The 13,484-nt window shown below is 38.7% G+C and overlaps 1 protein-coding gene across 1 annotated transcript in view; it reads right to left on the bottom strand.

Moving 5' to 3' along the window:
* LOC111654035 (discs, large homolog 2 (Drosophila)) overlaps nucleotides 1–13,484 on the bottom strand; it is a 135,421-nt gene that overhangs the window by 103,842 nt on the left and 18,095 nt on the right. Inside the window, exons 2-3 of the mRNA XM_087173557.1 lie at nucleotides 5,964–6,047; nucleotides 4,773–4,937 (exon numbers count right to left, since the gene is read on the bottom strand). Of these exons, the coding sequence (XP_087029683.1) occupies nucleotides 4,773–4,937; nucleotides 5,964–6,047 (249 nt within the window). The remainder of the gene's footprint in view (nucleotides 1–4,772; nucleotides 4,938–5,963; nucleotides 6,048–13,484) is intronic.

Genomic DNA, 13,484 nt, shown 5'->3' on the forward strand with positions numbered 1-13,484 from the left:
TGTCTCCAGCCTACAACTCATGGTTCCCATCGTCAGGCATCACCTAGTTCCTCATTGTTCACCCATGTTACAGATGACAACTAAGGGATTTGTGAATAAACATGCTATTTTGTTTGTAGCTCCAGTTAGCGAGCGGAGCTGTGTGTCGACGGCACGATGGCATGACAGCAGACATCGCTGAAGTTGTAATAAACATCACAATCCAATATTCTGAAGCTACAAAAACACAACACTCTTATGTACAAGTTAATTTGTTGGTCTGAGATACACACACCCAGCAAGGGAGAGAGAGTGAAACCAGAGCTAACGGCAAAAGTAACTAATCAGTAGTAACTTAGCTAAAGTAACAGTCAGTTGAAAAGCATGTAAACAAATGTTGAATCAGTAAAAATTTGCTATAAGCAGCAGAGAGATGTGGGTGCTAGAGCAGGACTGGTAAGTTTAAATGTACAGCAGGTAGTTAGTCAGTGTAAGGAAGAAAACAACAACATTAACTGTGTTCAGATAGAGCAGCAATAAACTCTACCGGTGACAGAAACTCCAGAGAGAGGCGATGACACACTACACTGATGTCAGCATGTAAACGGTCACTCACTGCTGTTAATGAAAGGTAATATACTCTGAGTAAACATGTTATTGCGCTACATTTTAAAAGGGGAAGAGGAGGGTTAAAACGTCTTATATGGTGATTATAATAATAATATATGATAAAAGTATTAAACAACGTCTTTAGGCTGCCAGGGAGCCAGTATCAGCACCAAAAGCACTCAATTAATTCCAATCAGGCTCTTTGCAGCCTGTGCATACAGTTGATAATTATTAATGTAAACTCAATTGATCATTTATTAGGAACATCTAGCTAAAACTGATATAGTCTAATACAACAGCCCTGCAATAAATCGTCCTTCATGAAGATTATACTGTTTATACAGAGGTGTTTCTGTTATTTAGCCTATCTTTGTTGATAAAATAACATGGACAAAATAATAGAAAATAATAGAAACTTGGAAGCCATGGCGAGTGTCTTGATGTAGCAGTAGCTTTGCGTTGGTATCAGTTCCAAATATTTCTGTTTCTTTGAGTACTAATAATCGGAATCAGCCCTGAAAAAAAACATATTGGTTGGTCCCTATTGCTGTTAATCAATGTAGGCTAATTCTGCCCTTGATTAATTAATGTGTTATTCAGTTAATACCAAGCAATACACCATGAATGAATGAATCCAAGTTCATGTTAAGTGCTCTTCTATACAGTACATAATATATACAGTTCATCATACTATTTGCCTTTTTAAAAAAAAATCCTAATAAGTACCATACTGCTCTGATCATAAGTACTATCTTTATCTCTAATGTGGTATTCCTTAACTAATTAAGTACAATAAAGTAATTTGATAAACATGAACGACTCTGTCTCTTTCTAGTCTGCTGAGATCAAGAACTGCCGGGCGATATGCTGTGATGCATTGTGGGGTTTTTAGTATCGACAACTTCAGGCCTTCCTTCAGCCTTGCAGGTAGCACTCTTCCAAACACACATATTTACACCTGATATAAACAGATTGATTTTACTCTCTGGTGTTAAATATCTTTGGTTTGATCTGAAGTTAATGTAAACATTGATGTGTGTAGGGTATATGGCAGTCACTGTATTATAACTCTCCCCAAGAAGTGTGCAGTTACTGATCTCAACAGCATGGAAGTTATTAATAAGAAGCATGTCAAATATTCAAAGTTATTCAAAGAGTTATTCAAAGAGATATAACTGAATATTCTTTGGTGTGTCCAACTGCATTTAACAGGCCAAGGACCCACAGCAGTACATCACCTGTAAGTTCATGATAATGCTGAAGAACCAGGAGTGACAATATATCACCAGATGGTGGGGTACACAATTAAGTGTTTCTGGTTTAAAAGCACCGTCCTACAGCATTTAAGAAATGGAAGGTCTTTAGTTTGATTTTAAAAGAACACATTGATGGGGCAAGTATCAGATCAGCAGGTAAACTTGTTAGTAACTAGTTTAAGTAACATTTGTTTAAGCTTTATTAAAGTAATGCTAAAAAAAAAAAAAAAAAAATTAAACTTTTTAGGACTTTACAGTGAATCTTAGTGTCTCTTGTTACTTTAATTTTACGGTTTTTGTTTGTCAGCCACTGCTGCCAGTCATTTGACCGTTTTTTATGCTTCTTCTTTTTTACAGTGTATATGCTTCATTATTCATTGTATGTGTAGCTTAAATCAGAATCTTCCACTTATGATACATGATTATTAACAGAGACAAATTAACACCAGATCACAGAAACACCACAACAAGTACATGGAATTTGATGGCAAGCAAATGGGCCACAAACACACATTATTTTAACAAAGTGTGGGTATGACAAAAAAAAAAAAGGCAATAACCCGACAGAAAAAGAAAGCCATCTTCTTCAGGCAACAGATTCAAGACAACACCAAAACAAAGTCCATGCAACACTGAGGGGACATCAAACCTCTGGGCCAGGGACCCAGAAATAAAGGAAGGGTTCTAAGTAACAGCAGAAAATAGAAACTGAGATTTTAACTCCTCAGAGGTAAAATAAAAATAAAATAAAATAAAACTTGCCATGTAGTTTGCTGTGGTCACACTCGGGTATGCAAGATCAAAACGGGTAACCAGTGCAGGCTGCAGGTAAGAAATGAAAGACAAGATCACTAGCCAGTATAGAGAGAGACAGAGAGACCCAAGCAATGTATCAGGATGAAAAAGCATTAATAATGGTTACCCAGTCACATGTTGAGTGGAGGGGGAAAGGAAAATGTTCAAACAGGTTAAGATTGATGAGGATGGGGGTAGTGGATCACACTGGCTTCCTGAATTATTTCAGTTAGTGAGGAAGAACCTCATTAGTTTTGTTGGAGCTTGTCACCTCACAGACTGACTGCACATGTGCAAAATAACATGATCATTTTTGCACTACTGAGACTGAAACTAGACTTCTAAAGCAAAATAAAGGTTAACAAAACAGCATAGCATTTGTGACAACAAACAGATGTCAACAGTGGCTATCAACTTCGCTACTACTACAAAATATCACTCCTCTGCAGCATACCTGTCCCCACCTGCTAATTTAGCTTTTCCTCACTGCTGTGTACTACATTACATAAACAATGATCACACTAACCACACATGAAGATCAACCAGTTTCTTACCTACATTTTACAATGTATGACAATGGGTCAGATGTCATTGATAAATCTGCCGGATGACATCACAGCACCAGATATAACTTTAAGCTACACACAAAGATAAAGCACTTGGAGCTTATGGCAATAGACGACTGTGATAGTTTCTAACATGTAAACAGGAAATGGTGAGGATTAAAGGATGTGGTCTTATATTCAAAGACTAAAGCATTAACATCATCATCTAGTAACCACACTACAAAGAAAGCACCACGCTCAATCACATTTGATCACATTAAATTTCTGCTACTATAGTCAAAGGTCTCCATTGATTCAAGTCAAGGAAAAGCAGTCAAACAAATGCATTCTAATATCATTTAATACACAATGATTTATTTTGATTAGAATCTAATTTAAAGGTCAAAAACTGTTCTTCAACAGCAGATGCTTTGAACACTCACATTAGAAAGATTTATTTTTCTGTATCTGCCACATCAGATCAGATCTATGACAAGGTTGTTTATGACATTACTAAATATATTATATATATTTTTTTAAAACCATCACTACATTTCACAGTAAATAATGTCAAACTACACAGGATGAGAATATTAAATTTACAATACCTATAAAATTTAAACTAAAATCATTCTGCAGGTGCACCTCATTGTTCTGCCTGTGAGGTAAAACACAGAAAACATGCAGCCAATTCATTCTCCATTCACTGAAATAACAAATGGTTTGCCAAGGATTTCAAACATTGCCTGAAATTAACTGCAGACACAGAGAACCTCTCTTCACCTCCAACATCGCCCTCTGCTGGTTCAGACCTTAGCAGAAACACAATCAACCAACAAACTGCATCTGCCAATGGAACTTTCTTTGATCTTTAACACAATCGCCACATTGACCTGGGTTATTTCACACTGTGAAAGTGAACTCCAGAGACATCAGAGAGTGGAGTCCAGGTCAGGGCACATACTAGCACTTCATGAATGAATGTGTGCAAAGAATGGTAAAGGTAGAGACAAGGAAGGACATGAAGGCAGCAATTTTGTCATTTCCTTCTCCAATGATGTATACAAGAAAAACAAACTGACAGCAAGATTTCTACCAACAATCAGAGTAATACAACAAAAAAAGGAAAAGGAAAAGCAAAAGAAAGAGGAAAGAATAATTCAGATCTAGCCTTCAGATATTGTATCAAAACTTATTCTCTGAAAACTCTCCTGAATTCAACCACAGTCCACTGTCTACTCACCCATCAATGCTAAACACACAAAGGGAATGATATGTGTTCTATAATTTCTCTAAGTGTTGTGTATTTCCTCCTTGTTCTCTTTATTACCCAATCATCAGTTGTGTTACAAACACTAAAAGTTGCTGTTAAGCACTCTCCCTATATATGCTTCACAAAACACAAAAAGCAATATGAACTTGTATTAAACGTATTATAAAAACACTGAGCATTTTGGGTCACATCTAAGACAAAAAAAAGACAAACGGAGGGGTGAGTGGCTATGTTGGCAAACGTTCATAGCGCTGAACTGGGATGGAGGTTGGAGGGTCATGGTTTCTATAATGGGAAAGAGGTTATAGTGCTGACCTTGAGAGGAGAGATGTGGGAATGGGACACGTAGCCATGCACATTTTCAATCTCAGACAGGTTCTTCTCGGACACGTGCACGAGCTCGGGGGAGCACACTTCGTTGGGAAGCTGTGGGAATCCCTGGTCAAGAGGCGGCGAGTCTTCTTCGTGGTAGTGGTACTGCTGCGAGTGGAGAGGCAGAGAGAGAGAAAAAACGGTGAACATGAGAGAGAAAGAAACGCACAAGTGATGAGATCTAAATCCTATAAGTATGTTATTGTTCTCACAACAGGACTAAACTGTTTACATCATGGTGGTATTGTTTTTTTCTTTCTTTTAAAGACAGATTGTTGCAACAAAATGACTTGTTAAATGACCTTAACAAAAGTTGTGATTTTGAATTTTGATTGTGAATTTCAAGCTAAATATTTTACAAGCTTGGTCTTTATGGACTCTATGAAAAACTAAGTTTCATTTCAAATGAACATTTCAGACTTTGAAGGAAGCATTTTTTGACCCCAGCATCAGACGTAATGCAATCCAATACAACAACACCTGAGATTAGGGTCTCGAAAATGAGCGTGGAGTTACATTAACATTCTGATACAATGGCGACAGAATTTTCCTGATACACTATAACCTTTACAAAGGTTTATTACAAGGCTGTAGATACAGATTATATTGTAACTGATGATGTTGATGAATGATGTTGTGCCTTCCTCTGTTCAATGAAATTTATTTCAAGTTAGTAGAGATATTTTTTGTATAATGTACATAAACAGTACATATGAAATGTATGTTAAAGAAACTTTACTACCTATTCCAATCCAGTAAAAGAACCTGACAATTTCATTTGTGATTTTTTGAATATGTATAATGACCCCTTTTACTACCAAACAGATTCATATTACACACAATGGATCCTGGGTTTCCATGCAAACGTAGTGTTGACATGAATAATGAACAATATAAGTATAGTGATAATAGAGTCAACAATGGCTCTAAAGTGTGAGGTGACCAAGTGAATTATATGCTTCCCATTACAGTGCATCAACATGATGAAATCTCCACTTATCTTTGAACAGATCAAACATTTCACATATAAAACACTGACACAAATGCAAATGTTGATATATGGTTAATCCGGATGATACTGTATCCAGTTTGGATGGGGTGAAATAAAACTACCCTCCTCCTCCACTCTCTCACCAAGGGAGCGTTCATCAAGGCAGGGTTCATGCATGGTGGGGGCTGGCCGTTGTGGGGTGACCCCTGTACTGCTGGTGGCCTGTTCTGGAGAGAGCAACAGGACCATATGTGACCACCAAGAGCAAACACAACAGGTGTGACTGAAAAAATTAAGTCCATTAACGATCAGTCATGTCCACAATCCCAAGTATACAACCAGCACAGCCACACAGAAGCAAACACATCACCAAGGAGGCTGAGATGTATTGTTACATACAGGTATCTGTACACCTGTACACACATCAGTACATGCAGGACGGACATGGTTAGAGTGCTTACAAACTGAAACAGATACACACACACACACACACACACACACACACACACACACACACACACACACAGGTAGTAACATATGAACAGAGACAATGAAGCAATCATAATATCATCCAATGACATGGTCACATACTCAAATAAGATTAAATTATCGGCTGGTAGATCTGTGAGACAGAATGAACTAAAGCGTGACACAGTTCTTAAAAAAATAGAGAAATACATATCATATCTTAATGTAAAATTTTAACTAAATAGAAGGATTATTACAGTTACACGGACATGGCTGTGTCACTTTAAGTCAGACTCACAACCTTAAATTGCTACTAATGGCAATGTGACTTTGGAGAGGGACCTTGGCAAATATTCCCCAAATGATCGAGCAAAAGAAGAAGAGTCACTCTTTACACAATGAGGATGACTGGGAGAACTGGGAGAACAATGGGTTACACAAATAGAAGTGATCGTCAATTAGAGAGTATGGCTCGCAGCATCTCTGAAAATTTGTCATTTTATGTTCATGAGAGTATTTTGTCATTTGTCACAAACAGGAACCGCAGCCTGTGACCGTGCACAGGAGAAGAGGGTATAACCTGTACTACGAGGCAGGTTATCAAGTGGCTCAGTTATCCCTGGGGTTCCGGTTACATGCACGTTCATGTGAAAGAGGCGGAGTTAATTATAAGCAACATCGTCTGAACCATGAATGAAGTACTTAATATGATATGAGAAGACACGCTGATACCTGCCTGTAAATTCAGTTATAGCAATGTCGAAAAGTGATATTTAACAAGGTGAAATATAACTATTGATCACTTTTATTACCAGTACGTTTGAGTATTTTCTTCATTTTGGCTGATGACGAACAAACTGTTATGAGTATGTGATGCAGATTAAACAGTTAAAGTTAATGTCAGGCTGTTTCTGCAGCAGAGAGGAGAGATAGAAAAGAGGAGAGAAGCGTAGCGTTGACAGATGAACAAAAGAAGGCTGGAGCTAAGAACAAACGCAGTTTACTTCAGCAGATAATGGCATTACAAAACTTCACTTTCAGTAGCAGCACCGCATAGTACATTAAGAAGTCACCATCTTGATTGTCTCACTCTGTATATACAGCATTTCAACTAGTACCTGTTTAATGACAGTGCCACCTAGTGGTATAAAGTAGAAATCATAAATGACTTAAAACTTCTCCTCTCTGTAAAAGATTACACTCTCACATAAAGTAATTGCGAGCAGTTAAGGCAATCATAAGTAAAATCCTGTAGACTGTAGACTAAGTAACTAAACACAAATATACCTAAATATTCTTGAGGTAGCATTAGTACAGGAAAATGGAAATAAGGTTGCTTCACAGTTTTACAGTTTGGTGCGTATTTTTCTGCCATAAAGGATTTCATATGGTGAGGTGGAAGTTACAGCGTGTGGCGTTGCACAGTACACCTGAAGCCAGTAGGCTACATTACAGTTTCTGTCCATGGCTGTGACTGTTGGATTGCAGTTTGAATGCAACTTCTGAGGGCACCATTAGCAGCTGGATAGTAAACTGATGTTCTGCTATGAGAGATACCTTGGTTGTACAGGAACGAGGCAAAAGCTGCAGAAGTGAACTGTGGACCATTGTCCGTGACGATGTCCTCTGGGTTACCATGATGACTGAAGACAGGTCAGGAAGTGAATAACATCCACAGTGGTGGAAGTATGTGAAAAGGCAAGCTCAGGCAGGGTGGGACAGCTGTGTCAAAGGGTCCAACAATATCAAGTCCAAGTTTCTTCCATGGCCCATAAGGCAATGTGACAGATTACAGAGGAGCAGGGTGAGTACAGGAGGGTGCTTGCAGGTGACTATCATGTGAAAGCGTGATCAGTGTGTGCCGTAGGAGAGTGGTACAATGAGCCTTGAGCCTCTGAGGATGTAGTTCCTTGACTGAGAGCTCATCTCTGATCTTGTAATATGGAGCCAGTCCATCACTCACTGATTTAATGGAGGAAGGCCAACCACTTTCTATTTGTGAGCGTAGGAGGAGAGGAGCAGTTGAAATCAAAGTCAGCCACAGGAAGGGAGCTGAGAGTAGCAGAAATCTGTGCCACCACTTCAGGTTCTGCATGTAGGGTGGAGTCAGACTGCAGGCAAGGGAAGGTGTGAGAGGCAATCAGACGTATAGTTCTGGGAACCTGGTCAGTAGATATCGTAATCGAAGCAGAGCAAGCGTGCAGAACAGCGAGCAACACGCATTCCAATTTACAGGTGGGAGCTGTGGTGTGTCACTAAAGTACTGTTCATACATGCAGAGTGGCAAAATTGACACTGCAGAGCCTGTATCAACAACCAGTTCATGCTTGTTGACAAGAGAAGCATGTGTATGGATATTAATTCTGCACTTAAGTGTCTCTGGTGCATGGCAAGGGTCTTTTAAATATAGCACAGTCAGTTAGGTAGCTGTATCTCACCTACATCACTGGTCTTGGATGAGTGACAAACACGGGCAAAATGTCCAACTTAATGGCACAACCTACAGGTTGCCTTGGCTGCAGGGCACTGAGGGGAATTGCCAGATGTTTGTCAGAACCACACCTGAAACAACTATGAGACTGGGATGTAGCAGTGACATTGGGAGGCTTATTTGGGCGAGTGTGCTGTTTGTATTTCATTTTAGGTGCATGTGGGCGGGATTGTACAGCTTGAACTGGAACACTGCCATCTGTCGCAAATGCTTTGGCTTGTTGAACAGCAGACTCCACTTGTGTTGCAATTGTTATGGCTTTGTCCAGTGTCAGATATGGTTCGAGCAAAATCCTTTCCCTGATTCTGGAGTTGGTCACATGTTCAATTAGTAGATCACAGATCATTTCATTGGTTTTATCATCAAATCCGCATTTTGAAGTGTTAAGCCAAGAGTTAAAGACATTTAGTAGCTTGGCTCATTTGTAGCAGTGTTTTATACAGCTAAAAAATGTTGATTTTTGTATTATGCATGAGAGCTAAATTCTGCTCTTTAGGCTGCTAGTCTGCTGCTCCGCTATCCATTAGCCTCCCTGCTAATGTTCGCTGATGCATGGATTTTGAGGCTCGAACCAATTACCAGAGAGTGCACCGTATAACCGGCAAAGCACAGCCGCACCTCTGGCCCCGAGGGAGACCAACCGTTTCTTTCTTCACTGCCACTAGGACAGAGGAGGACTTTTCTTCCCTGATACTGGGGCTGAGTGTTGACCATCGTCACACAAGTGAGGAGACAGTGAACGTATGTGAGTAATTCACTGTTGCATTGTTCCTGTGAGTAAAGACACTTTCAGTACCTCACCCAAGCTGTGATCTGAGGCCTGTACTACAAAGCAGGATTTGAGGTTATCGAGGTAACTTCAGGTTTAACTCTGGGTTTTCAGTCCTATAATGGTGGTTCACTTGTTACCGGGGTAAATCACCATGGGAACTTACGCTGAGCTCTGTGTCCACTCTGGTTTTAAAACAAAGCTTCTTAAAAAAAAAAAAAAAAAAAAAAGTTTATCTCGCTAAATAAGTTGCCTATATAATAACTATTATAGCTTAATTGTAATTGAACGAATATTGTCCGACAGTATTCCTGAAAATGTCGATGCTTTTGGTCTCTTCTTCATCACTGTAGCTCAGAATAACATGAGTAGACTCTGTGACCACAACTGGGAATAAAAACTAAACCTCTTATGTGTTTGATTAGAACAATTAGTCACACACTGTTAATTATTTCCATGATTACAAATGAACATTTCAGTCAGACTGACTCATCAGACATAAACTACTTCTCTCCTTTTTTCTTTGGCCCCTTTCTGCAGCAGAAACAGTCTGACATTAACTTTAACTGTTTTATCTGCATCTCATGTTCAAAACAGTTTGAGGTTGTTGTTCATCATCAGACAAAAGAGTGGAAAATACTCAAATGTAATGATAATTCATGCACTTATTTACAATATATCTTAAATATGACTTTAATAGAAATTACATTTAGACATGGAAATAATGTTTATTCCAGTCATTTGATCATATTTTATACATTTCACCTTGTTGAATGTCACTTTTGGGCAATACTATAACCGAACTTACCTGCAAGCATCAGCGTTTCTCCTGATATCATATTAAGTACTTCATTCATGGTTCTGTCGATGTTGCTTGTAATTAACAACTCCGCCTCTTTCACATGAACACGCTTGTAACCGGATGGGTAAACCCAGGGTTAACTGTGCCCACTGATAACCTGCTTCGTAGTACAGGATATCAGGATGGTCAATGTTAGGTTCAGTCAAGCCAGATAACTAAAAGTTATCCTGGGTATGTTGAATTTGCTTCGTAGTAAAGGCCTCAGGCCTGCAAGGGGGTTATTTATTTTTGTTAATTTGCAGTTTTTGTTTTCTTTCTAGGCCCACAACAGTAAAAACACTATTTTGATGTTGTTGATTCATGCACTGATTTATTAAGAGTTTTTCCAGGTATTTGTGGTTAATTCATTTGTATTTCCTGAATTTCGTATTACCTGCCTGTTTAAAGATTAATTTTCATCAGTACGATTTAAAGGTGCCATTTGTGACCTTAAGTTTATTTATTGGGTACTCACCTGTTTTTTCCTTTTAAATGGCCTTTGTAGCTAAAGGGCTGCTGCGTCTATTTTGGGTGAGCTAAAGCAAAAAACACCTTAAATGAAAACTGGAACTTATTTATTTTTATTCCATTTAAGCATTTTGATAAATAAATAATATAATTTCATATAACTTTAATTAATTTTCCTCCTTGTCAGTTTAGTAAATAGCAACCATTGAGAGCATTCCATGGTAACTGATACTGAGAATGCGCTACACAAACAACTGTTGATTCATTTATTAATTTCTATGAAATGACTCCTCCATGCAAAAATGTAAGAATTCACACTGAAAAACTCTCAGCGTTGACACAGATTCAGTCTTTGTCAAGATGAATTAAAAAAAAAAAAAAAAAAACCTGTGTGTGCAGCTGTGTGTCTGCAGTGTACATTGGCTCAATATGTTTGTGCCTGTGTGCTTTGTGCTCACAGGTAGGAGTTTCATTCAAGCTATTGAATCAGTTTTTCAATACACTCTGTAATTACTTTCTTCCAACAGGATTAATCAGTAGATGGCAGGAGACGTGTTGCGGGGTTAGCCTGACAATGCGGGGCCTGGATGCGGCAGATGGGCCTATTCTTTTATCAATAGGTCCGTTTCTATCGCCTCTAGCTGTTAAGCTACTGATTGCCAGGAGAGTTTGTAGAAACATGTGATGCTGAGTAGCAGACGGTGCTTCCCTCAGTTCTGGCTCTGTTGCACAGATCGGTGTTCAACAATAAATGATCATATCTGCAGAGAGTGAGGCTATTAAAGAACTTAAATCCAATCAGGATATCATAATAAAACAAGCTGATAGAGGAGGGGCCACTCTATTACTAAATACAACAGATTGTGTTACTGGAGCTGGGAGACAATAAAGCAATAAGACAGTCTAGGAATTGTAAATTCTAATTCTAATCCAGTTTATGAAAGACAGAGACAACATATCGAACAGGTCATTAGGCTATGTTTGAACTGGATAACTAATTGTGTTATCCTGTGAAATTAACACTGTCTATTAGTGTTACAGACGGGCAGGACTAATAATGTTTGCTGCCTAGCTCCAACATTAACGTGAGTCGTTTTATTATTAGCCATAGCCGCTAGCCACTAGCTTAATGATAACTTATTAGACAGTTAATGTGGTTATAGGCTAATTGCTAATAGTTAAACAGCTCGCGTTAACGTGTGCTGCCGGCCAGGTAAAAAAATGATTGTCAGCATTCCTGACGGAAAGTTTGTGCGATTGAAACTATATAGCACCAAAGCGTCCGATTATGAGTCCTAGTCCGAGGCTATGATAACAAAACTTTCAAGAATGCCATAAAGTTACAGCAGTTACTACACCGTTCCCAGAAATCACCAGAATCTCCTTTATACCAAAATATGCCAAAATCTCTGGGGAGATTAAAAACATTGGAAAAAAAAAAAAAAAAACACAGGGAGGTTTTGAGATGTTTGCTTCCTCAACTCAGTTTTGCTAAAAAAGAGAAAAATATTTTGGTGATTTGCTGGTTCAGTCCATATACAGAACCCATTAAAAAAACAGTTGGTTCAGTGTAGTCATTGCACACATTATTCAAATACTTTCAACCCTAAAGTTTTTTACCATCCACACAAAGGTGAAGTATGAGATCAAATAAATCAATAGAATGCATACATGGTATCTACAAGCTTAAATTCCCATGTGGCCAAAATAAATAACACCCACACTGACAATAGCTGAGCATAAAGGAGCTATTAGAAAATGTAGACTGTACCACTGCCAGACACTACATGGACAAAAACATGGGTCAACTTCCACTCTCAAAGTTGTAGGTTCGGAAAGAGTTCTACCCAATCCAAGAGGAGGTGACATCAAAAAGCTACTGAAAACAGGCATACTGGATCCATATGTAACATAAGTATTCTAAACATAGCTACAACAACACAAACACACACAGAGACACACACACACACGCAGGCAGTATATCATGCACTAACTTATTCTCAGCCATCCTCTCAAGAGACAAGGAAATGAGGAGGCCAGAAGCTGTGTCTGTCTGCTGCAGGGCTGTATAGCCAGTTCCCACACACAAATGTTGTTTCCGCTGGGTTTTGCTACAGGCGGATTGAGGCAGGTGTCTGCTAATTCTACTGCTATTTGCCTTACCATAGCAAATTTAATGGATGAGAGGAGAGGATCCAAACATAGAAACTACAAGCACACCATATCTGAAATTATACTCTTCTTACTAGGGATGGGTACCGAAACCCGGTATTGTCTCTCTCTCTCTCTCTGTTAGGGACGGGGGCAGCTTTGTGTCATACGCCGGAGCACATTGCAGCACAGAAACGCAGACTTTCTCACTGACACCTCTGTGTGTCACTTATCTCCAAATGGAATCATAAAAATTAGGGTGTGGTGTACCGGCAATAACACGCTTATAGCTATGCAATACAGTGTGATGCTGCCTACTGATGTACCAATCTACTATATAAATAATAAAATAACAATAATAACAGATTATTATGAATACTTTATTAATTATTATTATTATTATTATAACTTTACATCTCTGTGGAACTTGCATTGTGCTCCTTTCCTCTCTCACTCTCTCTGGCTACGTCCAAACT

Source organism: Seriola lalandi, unplaced genomic scaffold (genome assembly GCF_002814215.2).
Source record: "Seriola lalandi dorsalis isolate HSWRI2012SDOR001 ecotype SW California unplaced genomic scaffold, Sedor1 jcf7180002054256, whole genome shotgun sequence".
In the NCBI taxonomy this organism is placed as follows: Eukaryota; Metazoa; Chordata; class Actinopteri; order Carangiformes; family Carangidae; genus Seriola; species Seriola lalandi.